This window comes from Lontra canadensis, unplaced genomic scaffold (assembly GCF_010015895.1).
Source record: "Lontra canadensis isolate GAN:19392208 unplaced genomic scaffold, GSC_riverotter_1.0 scaffold2, whole genome shotgun sequence".
Lineage (NCBI taxonomy): Eukaryota > Metazoa > Chordata > Mammalia > Carnivora > Mustelidae > Lontra > Lontra canadensis.
The window spans coordinates 67,360,428-67,386,638 of NW_022630996.1; the positions used below are offsets into that span (position 1 = coordinate 67,360,428).

General features: G+C 35.6%; 1 protein-coding gene across 1 annotated transcript in view; it reads left to right on the forward strand.

Moving 5' to 3' along the window:
- Window positions 1–26,211, forward strand: part of SLC25A40 (solute carrier family 25 member 40) — a 54,378-nt gene that overhangs the window by 23,987 nt on the left and 4,180 nt on the right. Inside the window, exons 3-10 of the mRNA XM_032876006.1 lie at window positions 70–190; window positions 1,482–1,541; window positions 3,345–3,451; window positions 13,417–13,484; window positions 15,820–15,944; window positions 16,926–17,099; window positions 21,307–21,416; window positions 25,005–25,086. Of these exons, the coding sequence (XP_032731897.1) occupies window positions 94–190; window positions 1,482–1,541; window positions 3,345–3,451; window positions 13,417–13,484; window positions 15,820–15,944; window positions 16,926–17,099; window positions 21,307–21,416; window positions 25,005–25,086 (823 nt within the window). The 5' untranslated portion in view covers window positions 70–93. The remainder of the gene's footprint in view (window positions 1–69; window positions 191–1,481; window positions 1,542–3,344; window positions 3,452–13,416; window positions 13,485–15,819; window positions 15,945–16,925; window positions 17,100–21,306; window positions 21,417–25,004; window positions 25,087–26,211) is intronic.

Below are 26,211 nucleotides of genomic sequence, written 5' to 3' on the forward strand. Positions count from 1 at the left end.
TTTAATTTATGGCAATCAAACTTAAAGGCATGTTTGTTAAACTTTTATTTTACATCTTTTCCTTAACAGATTTTTCTTCAGTCAGTTAAAAATATGGATCCTGAATCAGAGGGACCACAGATTATCAAAGTGACACCTCTTCAACAAATGCTTGCTTCTTGCAGTGGAGCTATACTGACATCACTAATGGGTAGAATAATGTTACTGTTGTGGATTATGTAACTGAATGATTTCCATTTGAGGTTACCATCTGTGAAATAATGCTAAAATTATCATTCATGCTGCATCATGCTTTCTCTCCATGAGCATGGTAACATGAAAAGAACCTTGGACAGAGAATCAAGAGACTTGACTTTTATTCCTTGCTTTGCCATTTGCAGGCTAAGTGCCCTTTGGGATTGTCCCTACTTCTCTCTGAACCTCATTTTTCATCTATAGAAGTAGGGGCTGAAACCAGGAGTTCTTTGAGGTTCCTGTCAGTATTGAATTTTTATAACTCTATTAGCCTTTTTTAAAATAGAAAGAAAGAAGATAGAATAAAATATTAGTGTAACGAATAACACAAAATTTGGGCAAGTTATGGTAGAAACAAATACAAATTATGTTTTCCTTTGCTTGCATTAACCATGAATTTCTTTAATTCCTCTGGGCCACATTTTTCTGGTTTTTTAGTCCATTTCTTTCACAGAAAGACAAATGACTTAGGTGATAATTTGTATTTCAATGGTTTTTAAGTTGGCCAGTTTATTTAAGATAGATGATTAGAGCAAATGTATTGCTTTCAGGTGTAGTATTTTACTTCAGGTCAGAATGTTAGTGTTGCAAAAATTTTAGAGATCATCTAATGATTTACCGTGACCTCCTCATTCTTAGACGGGGAGAAGTTTTCTTAGAACCACTATTTGGCCTTTTTTTTCTACCTGGATAAAATAGCATACAAATTAAGACCATTCTCCTTTACCATGCTGTTCCTGAATGGAGTAACACTGTGTGATAGTAAAGATGATTTCTGGCTAGCTTATTCAGATCTTCATTATGTATAGTTTTTATTTGATACAGCTGAATTTAACAGATGAGGAAGACTAGTATTGTTTGATTATTCATTAGTTGTAATACAGAGTTATTCTCAAATTTTTACATAGACTTCCAAAACACTTACTCTTTACCTTAGATGATGTATTTTCTTTAAAATACTAGTATTTTCATTTTAACGTTAATGGAATTATTGTTATAGAAATATTATAAATGACAGTTTAGTAGTCATAAGAGAAATCATTACGTTGTCTTCTTATTGATCCTCTTTAAACAGAATTCAGGGTCAAAAAATGAGAATGTTAAATTTAAAACCATTTTAAGATAATAATCTTACTTATTATATAGTCATGAAGAGGAGTTGATTTGATATATTTTGTGAATTTTGGACAAATATCTGTACCATTTATAGGTATCACTGCCTAATTAAAATTTATGTTTCTTCATAGTGACACCCCTCGACGTTGTTAAAATTCGACTCCAAGCCCAAAACAACCCTTTCTCCAAAGGTATGTGTACTAGTTACCCTGAAAATATTGTCAGGCTTTTAAGTGTTACTTTATTCATTTTTGTTTGAATAATTTTTTTGTTAATTTTTAAAAGCCCATACCTCCTTACACTCAGGCAGAAAATTTTTTTCAGTACTTGTACATCATGGGGTCTAGCCAGAAAATAAATAATATATAAAACAGTCATAACACTTTTATATACCTAATTAAAGCATAGAATGGTTTAATATTTGAGTATGTGCCTCACAAGTAAGACCAGAATTCTAAGCATGAGGGGCCTTAGAATCTAGCTTCCTTCATAGTCCAAAAGCTGTGCACATTCTAAAACATTCATCCAACTGTTGCTTGAATATAGTGGTAGAAAATTATTTTATCAGGCAGCTTGGTTAATTGTTGGCCAGTATAGTTTATATGAACTTGAAAAGAGTAGTTATACATCTTTATTAGATGGGCAAAAATAGCAATTCCTTGATAAATCTTTTACAGTTTTATAAAGATTATGACAAACTTGTTTAAATAGCAGAAAACAGACTGCTTGGACTGTGAGAATGTTGGCTCAGACAGAAATGCCACTCTGATGAGCACAGCACTGAGATGGAATGAACAACAGTTATAGTTCAGACAGAGGACAGGATAGATAGATTGTAGGAGGAGACTAAAAGGAAAGCAGTTTCCTACACACTTAAGAAATCCTTAAAAGCAGAAGGAGACACTTAGACCTATGTATACAAGACTTATATATATGGTTGAACAGAAAAGGTAATTTTGGCAGGCAGGGTGAGTCCAATAATGGGAAAGGGTAGCTATGAGGGAAAGTTGAGGTAAATTAACGAGAAGCTGATAAATACCTAGAATGAGCAGCATAAATACAGAGAAAGAGTCAACATAGCACTGTTTGCATTGATAGAGAAGAACTTTTTTTTTTTTAAGATTTTATTTTATTTATTTGACACAGAGAGAGCCCAAGCAGGGGGAGTGGCAGGGAAAGGGAGAAGCAGGCTCCCTGCAGAGCAGGGGGAGCCCAATATGGGACTGGATACCAGGAAGCCAGAATCATGGCCTGAGCCAAAGGCAGTGTCTTAACCAACTGAGCTGCCCAGGCACCCGAAAAGAACTTTTTTTAATTGTGTATTTTTCTAATTGAGGTGTAATTTACATATAACATTGTATTAGTTTGAGGTGTGCCATGTGATGACTTGATGTATGTATATATTGCGAAAAGATCACCACAGTAAGTTTAGTCAGTCCCCTCACAAAATTAACAATTTTTTTCATGTTAAGAGAATTTTTAACATCTACTCTCTTAACAAGTTTCAGCTATCCATTAGATTTCTGTATATGTTTATATAATGTGTATATACAGATATGTATATTTAATGTATGTATAATTAAAAAAAAATTTTTTTGTCTGAATTTCCCTTGGGTACCAGAGTTTTCTTGTTGTCAAGTGGAGAAGATGTATACCTATGTGCTCATTTCAAAGCAGGTTTTCCTCCTTGATATTCCTATGCATTCCCTCAGATACCCTAAAAGAATTTATTTCTGTGTGCATTTGCTTACTACATTTATGAAAACATAAAATTCATCAATTTACTCAATTACTTTTTACCACTTTGAGTTTAGAGGCCAGTTCTTTGTCATCAGGTAAATTAATTTATGTATTTTTCATCATAAAAGGTAAAAACAAAGTTGTATCTCTTTTCATAATTTTCTAGTCCACTCATTGTACTTTGAATTTGTTCCTCTGTAAAAATAGTACAGTTTTGTGAAATAATTTTTGACTGTTGGGACCTTCTTTGTTAGGAAAATGTTTTGTGTATAGTAACGGACTTATGGATCATCTGTGTGTCTGTGAAGAGGAAGGCAACAAAGCGTGGTATAAGAAACCAGGACGTTTCCAGGGTACATTGGTAAGGAGATTATGTTATTTAGAATTACATTATGTTTTCTGTTTTTATATTTAATTTGTGTATGAAAGATCTACCAGTTACAGATGAATATTAAGTCCATGATATAGTTAGCACACTTACTCACAGTTAAAACATAGATGTTGAGGCAGGAAAAGGGAAGTACTTCTTTGCTTTTAATTAACTTGTTACTTTCATCTATTCATGCTTTTTTATGAAAGAAAAAATGGAGTCAATTTTTTAAAACTTCTTAATTAAAAAAATTATGTATGTATGTATGTATTTTATTTGAGAGATTACGTGCATGCAAGGAGGGGTGTGGGGCACGGGGAGAGAGAATCCACAAACAGACTCCTTGCTGAATGCAGAGCCTGACTTGAGGCTTAATCCCACAACCCTGAGATGATGACCTGAGTCGAAATTGAGAGTTGGCCATTTTACCGACTGAACCACCCAGGTGCCCCTAAACTATTTTATTTTAACATATTTGTAGATAATACTCAACTTTAAGAAAAATATACAGACAGATCCCTTGTATCTTTTCCTCCTACCCCCCCCCCTCCCGGAGGTTAACGTCATACAAAAGCAGTACAATATTACAACCAGGATATTGACTTTGATACATTAAAGGTATAGAACAATTCTGTCACCACAGCATCCTTCCTGCTCCCCTGTTACAACCACCGCATTTCCTTTGTGCTCTCACCTGCTCCTTAACTCCTGGCAGTGGCTAATGTGTTCTTCATTTATACCATTTTCTCAGTGTGAGAACGGAATGATGACATACATATAACATTTTTGAATTAGTACTTCTCACTTAGCATAATTTATCTGGCAATTCATCCAAGTTGTTGCATTTATCAAGAGTTAATTCCTTTTATTGCTTACTAGTTCCAGGGTATTGATGTACCAGTTTGTTTTCTCGGTTGTGGCCAGTTTAGAGCTTTTTCACATAAAGCTGCTACATAGATTCATTCTCAGGTTTTTGTGCGAAAGCAAATATTAAAACAACAACAACAAACCACTCACTGGTTTTCTCTGGGAGCACTGTTTACAACACTATAAACCAGATATGTGGGTTTTTTCATCTGTGCCAAGCAATTCCTCAGTTACCAGTGAACCCCAACCAGCTATCCTATAGTTTAAGTCAATCCTGACACCATAAGACTGCTCCCACTTTAGATGACAGTCACAGGCCAGGTTGTCACCTGTGTTTCTGACTGACTGGCTGTAAATCTGAGGGTCCCACAACCCCCTTCGTGGATTCAGTGAATTGCTAGAATAGCTCACAGAACTCCAGAAAGCAGTTTACTAACTAGGTGACCAGTTTTTTATGAAAGGATACAACTCAGGAGAAACCAGTTAGAAGAGATGCATAGGGCAGGGCTTGAGGGGTGGGTGTGGAACTTCCTTTTCTTGGTGTGTCACCCTCCTTGTACCTCCATGTGTTCACCAACCTGGAAGCCTCCAAGCCCTATAGTTGAGGGATTTTTATGGAGGCTTTCTTATATAGAAGTGATTGATCAAATTTGTTATAAACAAAAGATGCTCTTTTCACCTTTAATCTCTGGGTCTATTTTAGGACTGAGAACAAAAGGCTGAATATTATAACAAAAGATGCTTCTATTGCTTTTTGTCAATTAGGAAATTACAGTGGTTTTAGGAATTTTGTGCCAGGAACCATAGACAAAGACCAAAATGTATATTTCTTTTTTTTTTTATTTTTTAAACTTTACAAAATGTATATTTCTAATTATAAATCATAATATCACCATAAATGTTTGTTTCTCTAGGATAAATACCCAGGAGTGCACTTGCTAGGTCATATGATAGTTGTATGTTTATAGTTTAAGAAACTGTTCTCTAGACTGGTGGTACCATTTTGCATTCCCAGCAGCAGTGTGTAACTATCCTCATTCCTTGACATCCTCACTAGCCTTTGATGTTGTCACTATTTTTATTTTAGTGGTTTTGAGAGATACGTAATGATCACTCACTGTGGTTTTAATACACATTTCCTTAGTGGCTACTGATATTGAACATCTTTTCATATGCTTATTATTTATTAGTATATCCTCTTCAGTGAAATGGCTCTTCATGTCTCCTGTCCATTTTCCAATTGAACTGTTTCTATTTTTACTGATAAGTTTTGAGAACTGTTTATAAAATCTAGACAATAATCCTGTTAAGTGTGGATTTGCAAATAATTTTTCTACTCTCTGACTTTTATTTTCATCCTCTTTAAACAGGTCTTTCGTGGAATTAAAGCTTAATTTTGAGGAAGTTCAATTTATCATTTTTTTTTCTTACTTTAGGTGTCAAACCTAAGAATGCTTTATTTTTCTTTAGATCTGAAGATTTTCTCCTGTTTTTTTTTTCTATATGTTTTACAGCTTAATATTTTATATTTAAGTCCTTGATCCATTTGGAGTTATTAGTACAGGAGGTATGAATCCGAGGTTTACTTTTTTCATTGTTTCTGTCCATTTTGCCTTTGGATGTCCAGTTTCATTTGTTGAAAGCTGTCCTTCCTCCAGTAAGGTGCTTCTGTACATTTGTCCACAATCATTTGGGCATACTGTGTAGATCTGTTTTTGGGTTCTTTATTCTTTCTCATTTATTTGTCTATTACCTATTTCAGTAGCACACAGTCTTTTTTTTTTTTTTTAAAGTTTTTTTTTTCTTTTTTTTTTTTTTTCTTGACAGAGAGAGAGATCACAGGTAGGCAGAGAGGCAGGCAGAGAGAGAGGGGGAAGCAGGCTCCCTGCTGAGTAGAGAGCCTGATGTGGGGCTCGATCCCAGGACCTTGAGATCATGACCTGAGCTAAAGGCAGAGGCTTAACCCACTGAGCCACCCAGGTGCCCCAGCACACAGTCTTAATTACTATACATATATAGTAAGTCCTACAATCAGGTAGACTGATTTCTCCCTCTTTATTCTTAACTTTCAAAATTTTTCAACATTTCAGTGTTCAAAGTTGTTTTAACCACTCCTAAAGTTCCTTTGCCTTTTCATATAAATTTTAGAATAATGTTTTTATATCTGTAAAAAAAAACTCACTAAGATTTTTATAGAAATTGTGTTAAACCTAAATAACATCTTTACTGTGTTGACAATGAACTAGATAAACAAGAAAATCAAAGTTAACTACGTATGTACAGGGGCTCCATAAGAAAATGTACCCCACAGGCAGGCAGTTGAGGTTTATTTGTCATCCACAATTAAAAAGGGGAAAGGGTCTGGGATTTCAAGGAAGGAAGACAATTCACTGCAAGGTGAAAAAGTAAATGTTTGGTAAACATATATGTGCTGGGCCACAAAGAAACAGTGGGGCAGGGGCGCCTGGCTCAGTGGGTTAAAGCCTCTGCCTTTGGCTCAGGTCACGATGCCAGGGTGCTGTGGGATCAAGTCCTGTGTTGGGCTCTCTGCTCAGCAGGGAGCCTGCTTCCTCCCTCTCCCTCTGCCTGCTTCTCTGCCTACTTATGATCTCTGTCTGTCAAATAAATAACTAAAATCATAAAAAAAAAAGAAAGAAAGAAACAGTGGGGCACAGAAAGGAATTTTAGCAGACTTTGCCAGGTTCCTCCCTGTCTACTACACCTAGTTTATATTACACTATAGTTATCTATGGTGATAGCTCCCTTCCTCGAGCAATTCCTCTTTCTAAACTCTTTTAGACAGAGGGAAGGTCAAAGGTTCTTCCTGAACTTTCTGTTTCTTAAAAATATTCAGCCTAAAATAGTCTACATGCCAAAGAGTTGCATTTTGTGGTTGCCAAGTTTTGCTCCCCTATAACAGCATAAAATTAAGTCTTTTTTTTTTTTAACTATTCTGTCAGTTTTTATCTTTTAGTTGATGTATCTGAACTATATTTCATAGAGTTACAGATACTGTAGAACTTAACCCTTGTTAGAAAACAAAATTCAGCTGAGTAAATTTGAAGATCTAATTGGCTTTATTCAACAATCCATGATTTGGGCGGCATTGCATCTAGCAAGTAGAAAGGATCTCTGAGAAGCCTTTATAGACAGAAGACTTTTATAGGCAGAAGAAGATGGGGCTAGAAAGTTATTACTCTAACAAAGAATAGATTGTAACAGGCAATGTCACCTTACTCTGAGGGCGGTTGGGACTCTCTCAGGCATATTACCTCACTAGTGCTAACTTGGTAATTACACATTGACGGGTTAAAGGTTATGTTCTTGCTAGAGGCAGAAACTGCATTTAGCTTAGGTATTGTCAGTGTGCTGATGTGGGGTTAGCGTAAGTGACTCCATTTGGGGCCTGTTGTCTCATTGTTAACAGCCTGACATTTCCTTTTGGGGTTTTTTGTTTTGTTTTGTTTTGTTTTTTAGATTTTACTTATTTAAGAGAGAAGGAGTAAATGAGAGAAAGCATGAGTAGGAAGAGGTTTAGAAGGAGAGGGATAAGCAGACTCCATGCTGAGCAGGGAATAACTTGAGGCTTGATCCCAGGACCCCAGGATCATGACCTGAGCCAAAGGCAGGTACCTAACTGACTGAGCCACCCAAGCACCCCTTCTCTTTGTTTTCTCTTGCTGTTTTATTTGTCTTCCCTTCTATGCATTACTTGAACATTTTTTAGAATTTCATGTAGTTTTGGTGCGTATATTTCTTTGCTGAGTCTTCCTTATTTTTTGTTTGTTTTGGATGTGTTCATAAATGATCATTCAGTGATTTTTTTTTAATGGTTTTTTTTTTTTAAGATTTTATTTATTTATTTGACAGGCAGAGATCACAAGTAGGCAGAGAAGCAGGCAGAGAGAGAGGGAGGAAGCAGGCTCCCTGCTGAGCAGAGAGCCCGATGCGGGGCTCGATCCCAGGTCCTGAGATCATGACCTGAGCTGAAGGCAGAGGCTTTAACCCACTGAGCCACGCAGGTGCCTGCATTCAGTGATTTTTATGTTGACCACTTTAAAATCTATGTCAGATAATTATAATATTCTTATCTCATTGTTGGCATCTATTGTCTTTTTTCATTTTAGTTTGACATCTTGGTTCTTAGAATGACGAATGATTTTTTTTATTGAAACCAGGAAATTTTGTGTATTATATTGTGAATCTCATTTAAACATTATATTTTAACTGGCTTTTTTTGACACTTAACTCAGAGGAAAGGGGTTCCACCTTGTTAGTGGTGGGTATAGCTGGAAGTTCAAGTTCCTTACTTAGCATCCACGGACCCACCGTGCTGTGGAAGACCTCTTTACTGTTGGACAGGTGTGATGATCTGAATGTTGAAGTCTGCCCCAAATTCATATGTTGAAATCCTAATGCCTGAAGTGATGGTATTAGGAGTGGAGCTGAAGTTGATGAGGTCATGAAGGCAGGGACCTAAGGAATTAATGACCTTGTAAAAGAGTCCCCAGGCACCCTGGTCCTTCAACTATGTGAGGATACAATAAGAAATCAGAGACCTGGAAGAGGGTCCCTCTGATGTAGCTGGTACCCTGATCTGGAACTTCCAGCCTCCAGAATGTTGGAAATAAATTTCTGTTGTTTGTAAGGTGGATGGTTATAGCTGCCCAGACACACTGAGAGCAGAGAGGAGTTCTGGCTTCCCTTATAGTTTGCACTGACCTGGCGGGGTGATCTCATTCCTCATGGGTAAGGTGAAAGCCCTAAGCCCTCACTGTACCTCCTCTGCTCCTCTGACACTACCAGCAGAATGCTTGCCATATTCATCTTAGTTATTTTAGATTCCCAGTCTGAGAATTCCAGAATCTCTGCCATATATGAGTCTGGTTCTGTTGCTTGCTCTGTCTCTTCAGATCTGTTTTTTGTCTTTCAGCATACTCTGTAATTTCTTTTGTTGAAAGCCACACATGTTGTATTGGGTTAAAAAAAAAAACTGAGGTCAGTACAGGTTTATTGTCAGGTGATACGTTTATCTGATTAGAAGTAAGGCTGTGTTTACTGCTGGTTGTAGCTTTGTTGTCAGAGAACAAAATTCCCTCCAGTGTCCTCTTTTTTGTCTTGCCAGTTATCTTTGAATTTCCATAGAGACTGCTCAGAGTCTGAGTCTTGTGGTTCTGTCAAAGCTATGATCCCCTGTTGTTCTACAAGAGCCCTGTAGATGTGGTGATAAGGTCTGCAGGAAGAGAAATAGTGTGTAGTTCTAGGACTAGGTCTTATTCTTAAGGAAAATGAGTTGGGTGCTTCCCTTACCCCAGGTTGGTTAGATTTTGGTAAAACTGCAGTGGTTTAGGCTCTGATAATATATTTTACCTTGAGTATAGGCTTTATTAAGGAGAATCCAAGTTTGGGGTATATTTCAAAACTGGTACATTTCTCCTTTTGTTGCCGGAAGGAGGAGGAGATTTTTCCCTAATCTTCACAGTGAGAATTCTGGTAGGACTCCTAGAGCTAAAATTCATGAGAGTGTGGGGCCCCCTTCAGTTTTTGATCCTCAAGGGTATATATCCTGACCTTTCAGCCAATTTGTGATTTTTAAAGTGTAGTTTTTTAAAATTGGTTCTAACTGCAGGCTTCTACTCAAGTAAGCTGTGAGTCTCTGTATCTATTAATCCAGTTTTCAGGGTAGCAGTTTGCCCTGTGACTTCAGTTATTTTATAAATCTAAGAGCAGTTGTTAGTTTTTCAGTTGAGCTTTTTTCTTATCATGAGGACAGAAGTGGCCACTGTGTCCTTCAAGGCACTAAACTTGATGTATCCCAATTTCAATTTCAACCAGTCAGTTGAAATATTTTCTTATTTCCCTTGTGATTTCTTTTTTTGCTATGGTTATTTAGAAGTGTAATATTTAATTTATTAATACTTGGATATTTTATAGAATCCTATTGTTTCTGATTTCTAGTTTTATTCCAGTCAGAGGAATATACTCTATAAATTTACAGATTTTTGAAATTTACTGAATCTTGCTTAATGGTCCTACATATGATCTGTCTTGGTGAATATTTTATGTCTACTTTAAAACCTATATTCTGCAATTGTTGGGCATAGTGTCCTGTAAACCATCAGGCCAGGATGGCTGATGTTTTATTTAGATCTCCTAAGTTCTTACTAATTTTTTTCTTCAATTCTGTCAGCACTGAAAGAGGATATAAAAATCTTCAATTATGATTGATGGTTTGTTTCTTTTCACTTTGAGTTCTCTCAGGTTTGCTTCATAGGTTTTGAAGCCCTGTTTTAGGGACATATACATTTATACTTGATATGTTTTTCTGATACATTTTTATTTTAATGAAATGTCTTTCTTTTTATCATTGGTAATACTCATTATCTTGGCCTCTTTTGTCTAATAGTAAAACAGCCACTCCAGCTTTCTCATACTGTTTATAAGGTGTTTCTTTTTCTATCCTCTTACTTCAAGACAACAGAGCTGGGCCTTGTTTTTTTTTTTAAGTCCCTTCTCTGACCACCTCTGATTTTTAATTGGAAAACTTAGTACTTACCTTTAAAGGACTTCCTAACATGGTTGGGTGTCAGTCTATCTTATTTTATATATCTTTTGCTATTTTGTCCCTCTTTTGTTCTTTGGTTTTTTGTTTTCTTGCCTTCTTTTTCATTAGTTGAATTATAATAATATTACATTGATTTCTCTGTTCCAATTTCTAGGGAGACAGTTCTCCAAGTCTTTCATGTTTCTACATATCTTGGGAACAAGGTGCTAACTGCCCTTAATACATTCCTTACCATCTTTTCAAGGATGTTTGTATAGTGAATAACCTTGGAAGATACAGTGTCTCCCTCTAGAGCAAAGGGAAGGTATCCTCTGCCCGTTACAGAGGATTTGGGTCCCCTCAGGTCAGATTTCCCCTGCTGTAATAAAGGCCACTGTGTGTTGATGTCATCCAGCCTTCGTCATGTAGTCCTGTGGAAATTGGGGCTCCGGAAATGGGTACGAAAATGCTGATACTGTGGCTCTTGCTGTTCCTCTGAGTAATAAACTGTCCTTTACAGAGATTCTTGTCTTCCACCAGCTCTCATGATACTATGGCAGGCTAACTTGTTAATTTTCAAGTAAAGTACATGTACTTAGGCCCCTCATGGTTCTTGACAGGATTCATTCTTTCCTCTTTCTTTGTGCTGTGGCTGCATGTATAGTACATCTTTGTACATTACAAATTCTACAACTCACTGTTAGAATTTTTTATTTAAAGAGTCTTATATTTTCAAAATAGTTAAAAGGAGAAAGGGGGAAAATAAATTTTTCATATATAACTGTATATTTACCATTTCTTCTTTACTTCTTTCCTTTTTTGAAGATCTTAGTTGCTATTTGGCATCATGGCCCTTTTTCCTGAAGAACTTTTTTTCAGCATTTCTTTCATGCAGGTATTTTGGCAGTTTTTCTCTCAGTTTTTGTTGTACTGAAATGTCTTTGCCATAATTTTGAAACTGTTTTGGCAGCATACAAAATTCTTCAACTTAAACATGTCATTCTTTATATTATCTTGTGACCTTCCCTACGTCTAATGAGAAGTTAGCCTTCGTTTGTACCATCTGTTCTCTGGATGTGTTTTGCCATTTTGCTTTTCTTTTTCTGTTTTCATTGTCTGTTTTTATTTTGCTTGGGATCTTTTCTGATTTGGGGCTCTGTAAATTGATGTCTTGCACATATTTGGGCGAGTTTGGGGCCTTTATTTCCTATCCTGTTCTCTCTCTTTTCCTCTATGATTCCAAATAAATCTGTTTTACCACTTGATGTTTCCTATCAGGTCCCTGAGCTTCTACATTTTCCTCATTCTTTTTCCCCCTCCTCCTTCAGACTGAAGATCTGTGTTTACGTTCAGTCACTCTACTTGCTGTTTCCTTTCTGCTGCTAAGTCCACTTAGTGAATTTTTCATTTCAGGTTTAGAATTTTCATTTGGCTGTTTTTTATGGTAACTGTTTCTGTGCTGAAATGCCACATTTGTTCATTCACTAGCTACATATCATCTTTTAAGTTTTTGAATATTTAATAGCTGTTTTAGAGTTCTTGTTTGCTAATTGTATCTGAAATTTCAGTGTTGGTTTCTGTTGACTACTTTTTTTTTATGTATGGGCACATTTTCTTGTTTCTTTTTATGTTTTAGGAATTTTGATTATATAGTGGACATTATGAATGATGCATTCTTAAAACTCTGGATTTCTTTTATATTCTTCTAAAGAGTCCATTTTGTTCTAGGAGGAGTTAACTTTGGCTGGATTCACACTCCAAAGTCAGGCTCCTCTGTGTTGGTTTGCAGCTGAAATTTCCACTCAGCCTTTAGCTGATGTCTTATGGGGGGGGTTGGGGTGAGGGGTGAGCAGGACTTTGTTGTGATGCTCTGGGATTGCATAATTTATTGGTGAGCCAAGTTTGGTGGCTGATTTTGTATGCAAACTTGGAGGCTTATGGTTTCTGTAGAGCCTCCTTTTCCTACCTAAGTTTCTGAATATTCTGTCAGCCTGAATTCTGTATCTGCCATCTCAAGCAAGTAAATGTGTTGTTCTTTGCCACTTTTATAGGCAAAAAAGCTGCAAATTTGCAAATCTCACTCATTGCTGTTTGTCTTTTAACAACAGACTTCCTACTGATTTTTACCTGCAGTTTGATTCCTTTCCAGAGATTTCAAGTACTGGGTTTAAATAATATTTTCCCAGACTCTGTAGTTGTTCAGGAGAGTTAATGTGACCAGTTCTCTGCCATTACTCAATTTCCTTTTTATAATAATCTTTTAAAACTAGGTATCTAAGCCCTAAGTAGAATACTCTGTAGCTGAGTAACATAAATTTCATTCTCTAAGCAGAAAGTATCATTCAGAAATGTTTTACTTATATTTAAAACTTGAGGAAAATTTCCTTAATTTAAAAAAAAAAAAGAATGGGTAGAACATAAATCTGAGAAGCTCATATTTTGAAAATATATGCTTGAAAGAATAGAAGTACCAATTATTTATCAAAAAGTTTATATATCAGGTTCAGGGATATATTTTGACTACTTTTTCCTGTTATAATTTTAGGATGCCTTTTTGAAAATTGTTCGAAATGAGGGTATTAAATCCCTGTGGAGTGGCCTTCCCCCTACCTTGTAAGTTGCAATTTAGTATTTTCTCACTAAATAATGGTTGCTGTTTTGTTTTGCCTTATAATTGGCAGAGTTGGATAAAATTGTACATTTTTAATATTGGGGCTTTTTCATTTTCTGAAGCATTGTTTTGTGAGTCCCACAACCACCCACACATTTGATGATTTGTTTGAAAGACTCAGAGGACCTAAAGAAGGTTATACTCATGTACAAAGCAGAATCAGGAAGGGCAAAGACACAACAATAGCTGACCAGGCAGGCATAAGACTTCCAGAGCCTTCCCTGGGGACATCCCATAGGACAGGCTTATTCTTCCAGCAGTGAATTAAAGTGGCATATGCAAAGTGTTTCTACCTGAAAACGTGTTTGAATGACAGAGTCTGGGGCTTATATTGGGGATTGATGGCAGGCAAGTTCTTTCTTTGTAATCACGATTACCAAAACCCAGACCCCCAAAAAGAAAGCAAATGTTTGCCAAAAGCCACATCGTTTGTACAAAACAACCTAGACAAGTTGATTTTGTGCTCCAGACATACCGAAAATACCTTATTGTAGGGAATATTCCAAGGGCTGCATTCCTTGGAATTGACCAAAGGTAAAACATGCAAAAGGCGCTCCTGAATATAAAGAAGACGAGCAACTAGGCCTGCTGTAGTCAGTCTTTGGTGCACAAGCATAATTTTTTTTTTTTCATTTTCAGAAATTAAGAACTTGGTGTTATTTGGCTTTTATAATAAGAGATACTGTGATATGCATACTTTCCCTTTTCTGGATAATCTTAATTCTCTACTAACTAGCTATTGTTTGAGTTAATATGATAAACTAGTAAGGCTAAATGTAAAAATCCCAAGTAATACATTTTTTTCCTTCATTTCTTTTTAATGTATCTTTTTTTGTGGAGTGAATTAGTCACTTTCAGGCATACTTTCTTTTTTTCTTTCATCCATTTTATTTAAAATTTTACTTATTTGACTGAGAGAGTGTGAGAGAGGGAACATGAGCAGGGGGAGTGGGAGAGGGAGAAGCAGGCTTCCCTCTGATCAGGGAGCCTCTTACGGGGTTCCATTTCAGGACCCTGGGATCATGACATGAGCTGAAGGCAGATACTTAATGACTGAGCCACCCAGGTGCCCCTGACGCATACATTTTAAAAAGTGCCTAAGGTTATAAAGTTAGTGGCTGATCCCAGACCAGCAGTCTGTTCTATTTCTAAATTCTCATTATCAAACTTCACTATGGAACATTAGACATTTCAATGTATGGTCTGTGAATGTCCCTTAGACCATAAATGTAAACTGGTTTCTTGTTATGTTAATACATGTAACATGAGAGTACCTGCAACTTTGTGTTTGATTTTATTAACCCTTTTGAGAGGCGCATGGGTGGCTCAGTGGGTTAAAGCCTCTGCCTTGGGCTCAGGTCATGATCCCAAGGTCCTGTGATCGAGCCCCGCATCGGGCTCTCTGCTCAACGGAGATCCTGCTTCTTCCTCTCTCTGCCTGCCTCTCTGCCTACTTGTGATCTCTGTCTGTCAAATAAATAAAATCTTTTAAAAAATAATAATAATAATTCCCTTTTGATAATTTCACTTGCAAGAATATGTCATTGGAATTTCTTCAAAGCTACATATATATAATTCTGCAACATTAATTGTAATTTATTTCTAGATAAAAGCAGGTATGATACTGGTCCGTAGTTCAAAAATATTTTACGAATGTTCTTGTATTTTTTACTTCAGGGATTTTCATGTTACAGTGAATGTAATTGGGAAGGAAGATTCTTGGGAGACCAGAAACAATAGAACAAATCAAGGAGGTAGAGGAGTGTCCTCTTTAGTCTTTTCCTATTTATGACCTGAGCAAGTGCTCTGTGACTTATCTTCATAGCTAAAATCTAAACTTCTGTAGGGCAAATACCTATTGTACATCTTTTTTTTGCCTGCTAAGTTAAACACTAATAATTTTAAGATAAAAGAAAAATCCGTCTTGTTGGCCGGTTCATTACAGTTTTCTTTTTTCTTTCTTTCTTTCTTTTTTTTTTTTTTAAGATTTTATTTATGTATTTGACAGACCGAGATCACAGGTAGACAGAGAGGCAGGCAGAGAGAGAGAGGGAAGCAGGCTCCCTGCTAAGCAGAGAGCCCGATGCGGGGCTCGATCCCAGAACCCTGGGATCATGACCTGAGCCGAAGGCAGAGGCTCAACCCACTGAGCCACCCAGGTGCCCCTCATTACGGTTTTCAGCTTATATATAAGGATTTTAGCTTATATTTAGTAATAATACATTTAAGCCGTGTGACAGTTTTGTATAAATCTTTTTGTTGGTGTGTTTCAAACAGAGTTATGGCAGTTCCTGCCACAGTTATTTATTTTACCTGCTATGATCAATTATCTGCTCTTCTGAGATCAAAATTAGGAGAAAATGAAAGTCATATACCAATTATTGCCGGAATTGTTGCCAGATGTAAGTAATAAACTTACTATATTTTCATTTTGATTTCTGTTTAAAGCTTCTTTTAAAATTTTGACAGTCACAGATAATTTTGTATAAAATGCAGAGTATTGTAGTTTGTACTAATTTGTTAATATCTATACTCTAGAAGTCATATAGTTTGTAGTGATTGCCATCAGAATAAGATGTGATCAACCCATCCCTGTTGAATCTTGGACAGAGAGTTTAGATTCTAGATTTTAGAATGACATCAGATGTCAAGTTGATGTCATATTGATGCCCAAGTCCTGAATCATTTTCCTTTATAGACTCTGGGATTCAGAGTTTAATCAGAAGGAGATTTACCCTGTGCAGAAAGATACTTTTCTCTGTGCTGTGGGAGTAGTAGTTTAATTGATGTGTAATATTTCTGGAACCGCTCATGAGTTGAAACCAAGGATACCTGGTTGGCTCAGTGGAGCACATGACTCTTGATTTGGGGGTTGTGAGTTTGAGTCCCATGTTGGGTGTAGAGATTACTAAAAAAAAAAAATAAGATCTTAAAGAAGAGTTGGAACCAGAGAGGGAGTTATATGAAAACAGGCTTTTTTTTTTTTTTTTTAAGATTTTATTTGTTTATTTGACAGAGAGAGAGATCACAAGTAGGCAGAGAGGCAGGCAAGAGAGGGAGAGGGGGAAGCAGGCTCCCCGCTGAGCAGAGAGCCCAATGCGGGGCTCCATCCCAGGACCCTGGGATCATGACCTGAGCCGAAGGCAGAGGTTTAACCCACTGAGCCACCCAGGCGCCCCTAAAAACAGGCTTTTAAGAAATATCTTTATCAAGGAAAAAAAATGTGCACCAATAAGTTGGCATCATTAGATATTTGATTTTAAAGTTTGCAGACATTTCAGAATGAAAGTTATTTATATAAAATGCATGAAATATTTTTGCATGTGTGTTTGTGTAGTACATGGCTTTGTTTTTGTTTTCTTATATTTGCTTATTTGTATTAGTTGGTGCAGTAACTGTGATAAGTCCATTAGAATTGATTAGAACCAAGATGCAATCTAAGAAGTTTTCTTACAAAGAATTGCATCAATTTGTCAGCAAGAAGGTGTCTGAAGATGGTTGGATTTCCCTTTGGAGGGGCTGGGCTCCTACTGTTCTTAGAGATGTACCATTTTCAGGTAGGAATTCTCTTAGTATCTGTTAAATTTTAGGTGGTGGTGTCTTATGCATATATCACTTCTATTTTTTTTTGTTTACTTCAGTTAGCCAACATATTATACATCATTAGTTTTTGATATAGTGTTCAATGGTTCATTATATATATCACTTTTAAATTAAGTAAATTTCAAGTCCTTTTAGGCTAAAGGTAAGTTATCTTCTTCAGTGACCACCAACTCCTAGATCAATGTTGGGCTCTCAGATCATTATGTGTCTTTTTTTTTTTTTTTTTTTGCAATAGTTTTATTTATATAAACTATTTTTGTTTTAATATTTCAATTGGATATATTTAATGTGAAGTATACATGATTAATTTTTCTCCACTAATATTAGCTTACCTATAGTGCTGTATAAGATATAATACAAATATTCTAATTACAATGTATTAATACACTAATACACTAATTTTGAGTTTTATAAGCAAATGTTTGTTGCATGATAGAGAACACTTTTTCCTTGCTTTCACTAAGTACCCAATAGGTTTCTTAATTTAAAAAATTTTATAATAATGTTATGGGATAGGAAATATTTCTGTTACCAATTTGTTATAAGAGTCACAGAGAGGTTAATTTGTTTGATCAATGTCACAGAGCTAAAAACTTCTTCAGTAACAGTATGGGTGCATTTCCAAGATCTATTATTCCATTATTCCACTCTTCATTTATTTGAGTAAGAAGTTTCACTTTATAAAATACAGTATGCTGATGGAATCATATCAAATTCATGGATTTGTAATTTAAAATTATTACAAGCTTATACATGACAGCAGGGAACTCATTTGATGAATATTAAACTATTTATGTACTAGATACTTTATACTTTGGAAATTTGAAAAATAAAGTATAAGCCTACCTGGCTATTTCTTTTTCCAGGAGAAAATCTCCTCTAAATCATCTGTTCAGTAGAATCCGCATATACAATTTACAGATTTTCTGTATTTTATTAAATTGAACTAGCCGGAAATTAAAATTTTAAATTATTATAAAATAAACCTAGGATTAACCATCATGAGTCTTTATTGGACGAGTAGTTTCTAATTCAAGCCTGACTTTCTGTTTTCCTTCTGTTTCATTTTTTTTTTTAAAGATACTATTATAATCACATTAGCTAAAACAGACTACCTTTAACATTACCCTAAGTGCAATAATTACTAAGGTAAGTGAACTACCACAAATCAAAATATAAAATATGTTTAAGAGCACTTGTGAACTATGTTGACTTCTACTAAAACACTATTATAAATCAGATAGGAGATTGTGCTAATTATTGAATTGTGGAGAGGGAGAAAATCATGAAAAAGAAGTACAAAACTAACAAATAGCTTATAAAATGTGCATGCTTCAAAGTTCCTCCTTCTTTTTCCCTGCAATTAATCCTTTTCTTGTGCTCTCTTCACATCTCTATGCATCTATGCATCTTGCCCTTTCCATTAGTATTTCTCTTCAGCCTTTTGTGTTTAGGTACATGATTTAAAAATACAGATTCCTAGGCCAATTATTTGTCTTTATTTTAATTATTTGATGTTTGATACATAAGAAATAATGTAGTATACATTATGAAGTATTCTAATGAAATGAACACTTGTGAAGTCACCATTCAGTCTCTGAACTAGAACACTGTAGTTTTTTAAATCATGAAATCACATATATTCGCCTCCACTGTCCTATCTCCAATGGTAATCACTATACTGGATTATATTATTCATTTGATTTTTAAAAAATAGTTTTACCACATATGTTATTGCCAAACAATATGTTACTTAGTTTTGCCTATTTTTGAGCTTTAAAAAATGCTTATTTTACTAAAAAATCTTAAGACTTGTTTTTATTTTTATGTGAAACTTTTTTGTTTTCATTTTCACTCTTGTTTATTAGTAAACAAGTAAGTGCTATTTTGAATATATTTAACAGATTCTTGGTGGACACATACAAGGATTTCTCTAGTATTCGATTTGCTAGTTCATATAAGTATTTACATTTTAATTATTACATGTCAGGTTCTTTTCTAAAGTGATTGTATAGGGGCGCCTGGGTGGCTCAGTGGGTTAAGCCTCTGCCTTCGGCTCAGGTCATGATCTCAGGGTCCTGGGATCGAGCCCCGCATTGGGCTCTCTGCTCAGCAGTGAGCCTGCTTCCTCCTCTCTCTGCCTGCCTCTCTGCCTACTTGTGATCTCTCTCTCTCTCTGTCAAATAAATAAAATAAAAATAAAATCTTTAAAGTGATTGTATAGATTAATACATCTACCAGCTTCCTGTTCCTTCATTTCATACCCTCATCAGTACTTTTAGTGTCAAAGTTCTTAAGTTTTGTTTCTGTAGTAACTTAAAGTGGTATCTCACTTTAACTTATATTTATTGATGAGGTTGAGCACTGTTTCTTTGGCCATTCATTTATCCATAATTGATTTGCACTTAAGAACTGAGATAAATATTCAGCTTTATTCCCCCCTCATATGGCTAGATGGTTATCCCAGCATCATTTATTGATACACCATACTTGCTCCGGGGATTTGCACTGTCACCTGTCACATCAGAGCTTCATGTGTGCATGCATCTGTTCCCTTGGCCAGTTTGTCTGAGCCTGTGCTGATACTGCAGTGTTGTCTAAATTACTAGTGCATTATTAAAAATCTTGGTACCTTATTTTTCCTCTTAGGAATGTCATCTCTCTCTATTATAGAATTCTTCTTCAAAGTGTGTTAGTAGAATTTTAAATTTTTCTCCATAAATATTATATATAACCCTTTTTTTTAAGATTTATTTATAGTTTTACCCACTTCCAATTTTGGTAGCTATTTTAAAAGCTCTATTAAAATAAAAATTCCAAATCTTAGGCAGTGTTAAAATTAATTTGCCTGTGTTAGATTATATATAATATTCAGCTACTTTTAAGACTATTATTTCACTTTGCCTATCTTTTGGATTTTCTGTATAGACATACATAAGTAAATTATAACTGTTTGTCTCTTCATTTTTAATCAACAGAGCTTTTTTTTTTTTCTAACTATGCTTCCTATGACAGTTTTGAATAATAGCAATGATGTTGCATCCCTATCATTTTTCTCATTCTAAAGGAAATAATTCTGTTGTTTCACCATCAATTACTTTTGTTAAGTGTTCTTGATGTACATTTTTTTTCTAGTTAAAGAAATTTCCTTCTCCCGAAGGGTCTCTTAAGGAATCTGTCCCACAGCTTTCCCCCTGTATAAAGGATTCCATTGGCAGTTGGGGACCCTCAGAAAATGTACAAATAAAATCTAACCCCCATTTGAGAAGCAGAGAAAGAAAAGTCAGATAAGCTTTTGACTTCTATATTGTTTGCATCCTCTTGCCCTCAATAAACAAATTCCTTTTTTAAAAATAAATAAATAAATAAATAAATTTCCTTTTATCCCAAGGTTTCCAAGAAATTGCTTTGCTTTAAAAGTGAAAATGGGTTGAATTTTATGAAATGCTTTTCCATCAGTTTTAGATGATCCAATAGTTCTTTTAATGTGGTGTTTGGCATTTATTTTTTTTTTAACTTATTTTATTTATTTGACAGATTTTATTTATTTATTTGACAAACAGAGATCACAAGTAGGCAGAGAGAGAGAGAAGGGGAAGCAGGCTCCCGCTGAGCAGAGAGCCCAATGCGGGGCTCGACAGGACCCTGGGATCATGACCTGAGCTAAAGACAGAGGCTTTAACCCACTGAGCCACCCAGGTGCCCTGGTGTTTGGCATTTAAAGGGTTTGTTACATTTACTACCTTTGCATTCCTCTTTTGATAACCCAATTTAGTCATAGTATACAATCTTCTATGAAATACTTCTGGGTTTGGTTCCCTTTTTTTTTTTTTTTTTTTAAGAATTTTTATGCCTGTGTTAATGAATGAGATTGAACTGTAGTTGTACTTTCTCCTACTGTCCTTGTCAGGTTTTGGAATTAAAGTCCTACTTTTCTGTTGTATAGAGGGGTTTTTTGTTTATAAGACTGCTAAGAGTATTTCTGAAAACTTGATTCCCTTTTGTTTTCTTTTTTTCAATCTCACCTAGTATGTGTGTCCAAGCAGAAAGTAGGGTGTGTCAGGGTTAGACTTTCCCTTTTCCTTTACTATTTAGCCTTATATATTTAACGTCCACATTTCACTTCTAAATTATGTGTCATTTCATTTTCTGTTTTTATAGCAATGTACTGGTATAACTATGAAGTTTTAAAGAAGTGGTTCTGTACAAAATCTGGTTTATATGAACCAACATTTATGATCAACTTTACTTCAGGGGCATTGTCTGGTTCTGTAAGTTGATATTCTTTTCTTGTTAATATTCCAGAATAATGATAATTGTCTTATTGAAACAGAATGAAAGATTAATAGCATTTATATCTATTGAGATACCACATTTTGGCTGCAGTGCTTTAAAAATTTTCTAAGTATTGACTATCCTGTTTTGAGGAAATAATTTATTAGCCACTAAATATTTATTTTATTTTTTAAAGATTTTATTTATTTCAGAGTGGGAGAGAGAGAGCAAGCATGAGTTGGGAGAGGGGGAAAGGGAGAAGCAGACTCCCCACTGAGCAAGGAGCCCAACTCTGGGCTTGATCCCAGGACCCTGTAATCATGACCTGAGCTAAAGGCAGATGCTTCACTGACTGAGCCACCCAGGCACCCCCTAGCCACTAAATATTTTAAAATGCACTTTGTGTCTATGTTTTTATTATATTACAAATAAATTATTACGTTTTATCTGAAAATTTTTTGGTTTGTTAGATCATTATAGTTACAATATTTTAATTAGTCTTTATTATTTACCAAATATGTGTCTATTTTTTTCATTAAATTAATACCAGTAGACCTGGTTAGGTAATATTTCATGGAGTGTCATTTCACATGTATAATCAGACTGAGTAGAAGTAATTTCATCCTCTACTGCTAATTCCTGTTTCTTTGGGAACATTTTGGCTAAGTATTTCTTAAAAGAATCTTAACAGAAATTAGAGTCAGAAGGGAGGAATCTCAAATGACTATTTTTAGGTAGTAGAGAGTTAACTGTACCCACTCCACACAATGCAAAACTGTGTGCAGTGGTCTTTTATGCAGATCCATATCATCATGATCTTGACCACAGAGTTTTCTTATCTCCACAAACTTACAAAATTAATTTGTGATGACCTAGAGTGAGACGCTGACCTACTAGAACCGAATGAAAACAAGAGTGAAGGAACATAGTGAAGCGATAGAAACCTGCAGGAAAATACTGGAATAATTGTACCAGAAACCCTGGGCTAGGGAAGCCACTGTGATTGAGTTCAGAACTTAGACTGAGTGTTCCCACACCTGGGTCTCTCAGATTAACCTTGCGGTTTATAAGCTTTTGGAGACAAAAGAGCAGTGACTTTCTGAGTAATTTAAGTAGTTAAACACCAGCAAAATGTTTTCATTATCCTTCTTATTTTTGAGGTGATTAAATGTAACTTAACTGTATTGAATTTGTATCTCAATCCAGCATGAATTAAAAAAAACCAAGTACTATTTATATATAGAAACTCATAACAGTTGAACTACAAAACTAATTTTGTACTTATAAATAAATGTTTAATGTCTTTTTTAAAAGTTGAATAATGTGGGGCGCCTGGGTGGCTCAGTCAGTGAAGCGTCTGCCTTTGGCTCAAGTCATAATCCCAGACCTGCGATCGAGTCCCATATCCAGCTCCCTGCTCAGGGGGCAGACTGTTTTTCCCTCTCTCTGCCTTCTTGCTCTCTCTCAAATAAATACAGTTTTTTAAAAAGTTGAATAACAGCTTCAGGATGTTGCCCCAGCTTTCCAGTAATAGGAAAGAAAATTCTCTATTTCACTATTTCTCCTTAAACATAGAAACTTATATTTTAAAAGTTTTTAATGATCTAGAAAGCATCACTGCCTTTTGACTGTTTTCAAATAACAGCTTGTCCCTGCAACAGAAAAAGCAAATCAGTGTGATGTTCAGGGTTTCTGTCACAAAACAGAACAGCCTAAGCCGCATCATTTTTGAAAGTGTCAAAGGCTTATATAACATTTGTCACTACCTTTTGCTACTATGTGCTGGATTGTGGAGAGAAAGAAATAGTAATTTATTTTTCCTTTTCTGAGATCTTTGAAACTCATTTCAGTTCAGAAGCTTAAAACAGCATTGTTGGCAGGGCGCCTGGGTGGCTCAGTGGGCTAAAGCCTCTGCCTTTGGCTAGGGTCATGATCCCAGAGTCCTGGGATCGAGCCCCACATCAGGCTCTCTGCTCAGCGGGGAGCCTGCTTCCTCTCTCTCTCTGCCTGCCTCTCTGCCTACTTGTGATCTCTGTCAAATAAATAAATAAAAATCTTTAAAAAAAAAAAAAACAGCATTGTTGGCGTGAAATACAATGTAAGTGATTTCAGGGAGCATTTTAGGAGTGTATTGTCAAATGTGAACAGGGAAGTAAAAGTTTTTACTTTGCATGGCTGTTAAGTCAGATATTATGAGACATTCTTTTCTTTTTTTAAAGATTTTGTTTATTTGTCGGAGAGAGAGTACACAAGCAGGGGTAGAACCACAGAGAGAGGAAGAAGCAGATTCCCTGCTGAGCCAGGAACCTGATGCAGGACTCTATCCTAGGACCCTGGGATCATGACTTGAGCTAAATGTAGACACTTAACCTACTGAGCCACCCAGGTGCCCCCATTATGAGACATTCTTTTTTTTTTTTTTTAATTTTTTTAGTAACATATATTGTATTATTAGCCTATTAGCCCCAGGGATACAGGTCAATGAATTGCCAGGTTTACACACTTCACAGCACTCACCATAGCACATACCTTCCCCAGTGTCCATAACCCAACCACCCTCTCCCTACCCACCTTCCCCCGGCAACCCTCAGTTTGTTTTGTGAGATTAAGAGTCTCTTAGGTTTGACTCCCTCCCGATCCCATCTTGTTTCATTTATTCTTTTCCTACCCCCCCAAACCCCCCATGTTGCCTCTCAAATTCCTCATATCAGGAAGATCATATGGTAATTGTCTTTCTTAAAAGACATTCTTAAGGGAATTTAACTATTCTTTCAAAAAACCTTCTTTGCTTAAGTCATTATGAAAATAATCAGATTGATTTTGAGATGTTTTTTAAAGTGTGATTTGTGAACAGTTGTAACTGTATTTGATAAATATGGTGAAACCCATAAAGATGGCACCTGGGTGGCTCAGTTGGTTAAGCATCAGCTTCGGCTCAGGTCATGATCTCAGGGTCATGGGATCCAGCCCGACATCAGGCTCCCTGCTCAATGGGAAGCCTGCATCTCCTCCCTCTGCTCCTCCTGCTTATGCTCATACTTTCTTTCTCTCTCTCTCTCTCTCTCTCTCTCTAATAGATTAAAACAAAACTTAAAAACCCCATTTTACAAAAAAGGATTTGTTCGTGTAAATTTAATTTTTTAATTCTATTTTTAACATATGAAAATTTTTATGTGCTTACTATATAATTCAGAAATTCTGCTTTAAAATACATATTATACCTTCATGTGTAGTAAAGGAATAATAGGACTTGCAGGAGCATCAGAAATTGTGAAGTCTGGTTTTGGAGTCTGAGTGGTCTGTCTGGGTGTAATTCTGACTCTCCCACTAGTAGTTGTGTGACCTCAGGAAAGTGGGGGAACTTTTTTGAGACTATTTACGTCTAAATTGTGGGAGAAATACATAGGACATGTTACCTGTTTTCTTTAATAAAAACTACTCTTTGAATGTATCGGACTTCATCTTAAGTTTCAGTTTAGTTATGATCCCAGTATTTGTCCTTCAGTAATGTGCTACTTAGAAGAATATAAAAATATTAAGAAAAAATTTAAAGGTAGATTTAAATTAATTTTACTTTTTGACAGTTTGCAGCTGTTGCAACTTTGCCATTTGATGTGGTAAAAACACAAAAGCAGACTCAACTTTGGATATATGAAAGTCATAAAAGTAAGTTTAATTAATTTAAAACATCTTCTCAAAATGCCATGCTTGTTTTTATTTTTCTTTCCAGCTGGGACTGTTTAAATAAGAAAAATAAGAATTTTTTTTTCCTCTGCTGCTTTGACCGAAACTAATATACTATTAGAATGGAATGCCCAGAGGAAAAAAAATACTCTCAGCCACCTCCAAAACTTAAGAAATTTAAAAATCTATATATTTTGCCTGCCATCAGTTAAGTCTCATGCCTGCTAAAGAGAAGATGACATACTATATAAGCATTATTTCAAATAAATCTAGACAAATTAGGGTGAAGGATAGGAATTTAGTGGGAACCCTTTTTCTCTTGGTGTATTTTGTTTCATTACAATGTGTATACATTTCATTCTTTTTCTTAATGTTTTTGAGCTTCCCTTCCTTTTGATACATTTTTTCCTCCTATTTTTACCTCTTTATAACCTGTAACTTCTTCTAGAACAAGTGCACTCTTGGTTGCTTCTACTAGAGTCCTTCTGTCATTATTTATTATCTATAGAAAAGTGTGGCAAACCCATTGGAAAGTATCTATTACAAAATGGTATCATATGAATCCTGTGATCGATTAATCTATTCTAATGTTAATAAATTGTTCTAACTAACCAGAATATTCTGCATACAAGTAAAATAGGTATTATAATTATTGAAAGAAACACTTACAGACAACTGAGTCTCATGAATATTAGTGACTACTTTGTCTTGATTTTCCAAAGTCCTAGTCCATTCTCATAATAGAGCTAATTAAAACCTGGGGAAGTCAACAAAGTTTATTATCAGTGTTTTTCAACTTCCGTTTTGGGTGGGAGCCTACTAGCTGCCTAAGTCCTATCTGTTCTCCATGGATAGTTCAAAATTATTTTGTTTTATTCTCTCCTCCAAATCATCAGAATTCCTGCTTCCTCTATTACATGAAGTATTTAATGTAGTAGGAATATTCTGTGGTGTGATTCATGACTACGGCCGTGAGCCGAGGGTCATGATGTTAGGGAGAAGACAGGAAACTCTACGGTTAGATTCTGATGCTAAGGTTTGAGAGCCACTTACTTGGGTCAGTAATCTTTGGAGTCACCTGGGGTGCTTTTTAATGACAGTTGAAGC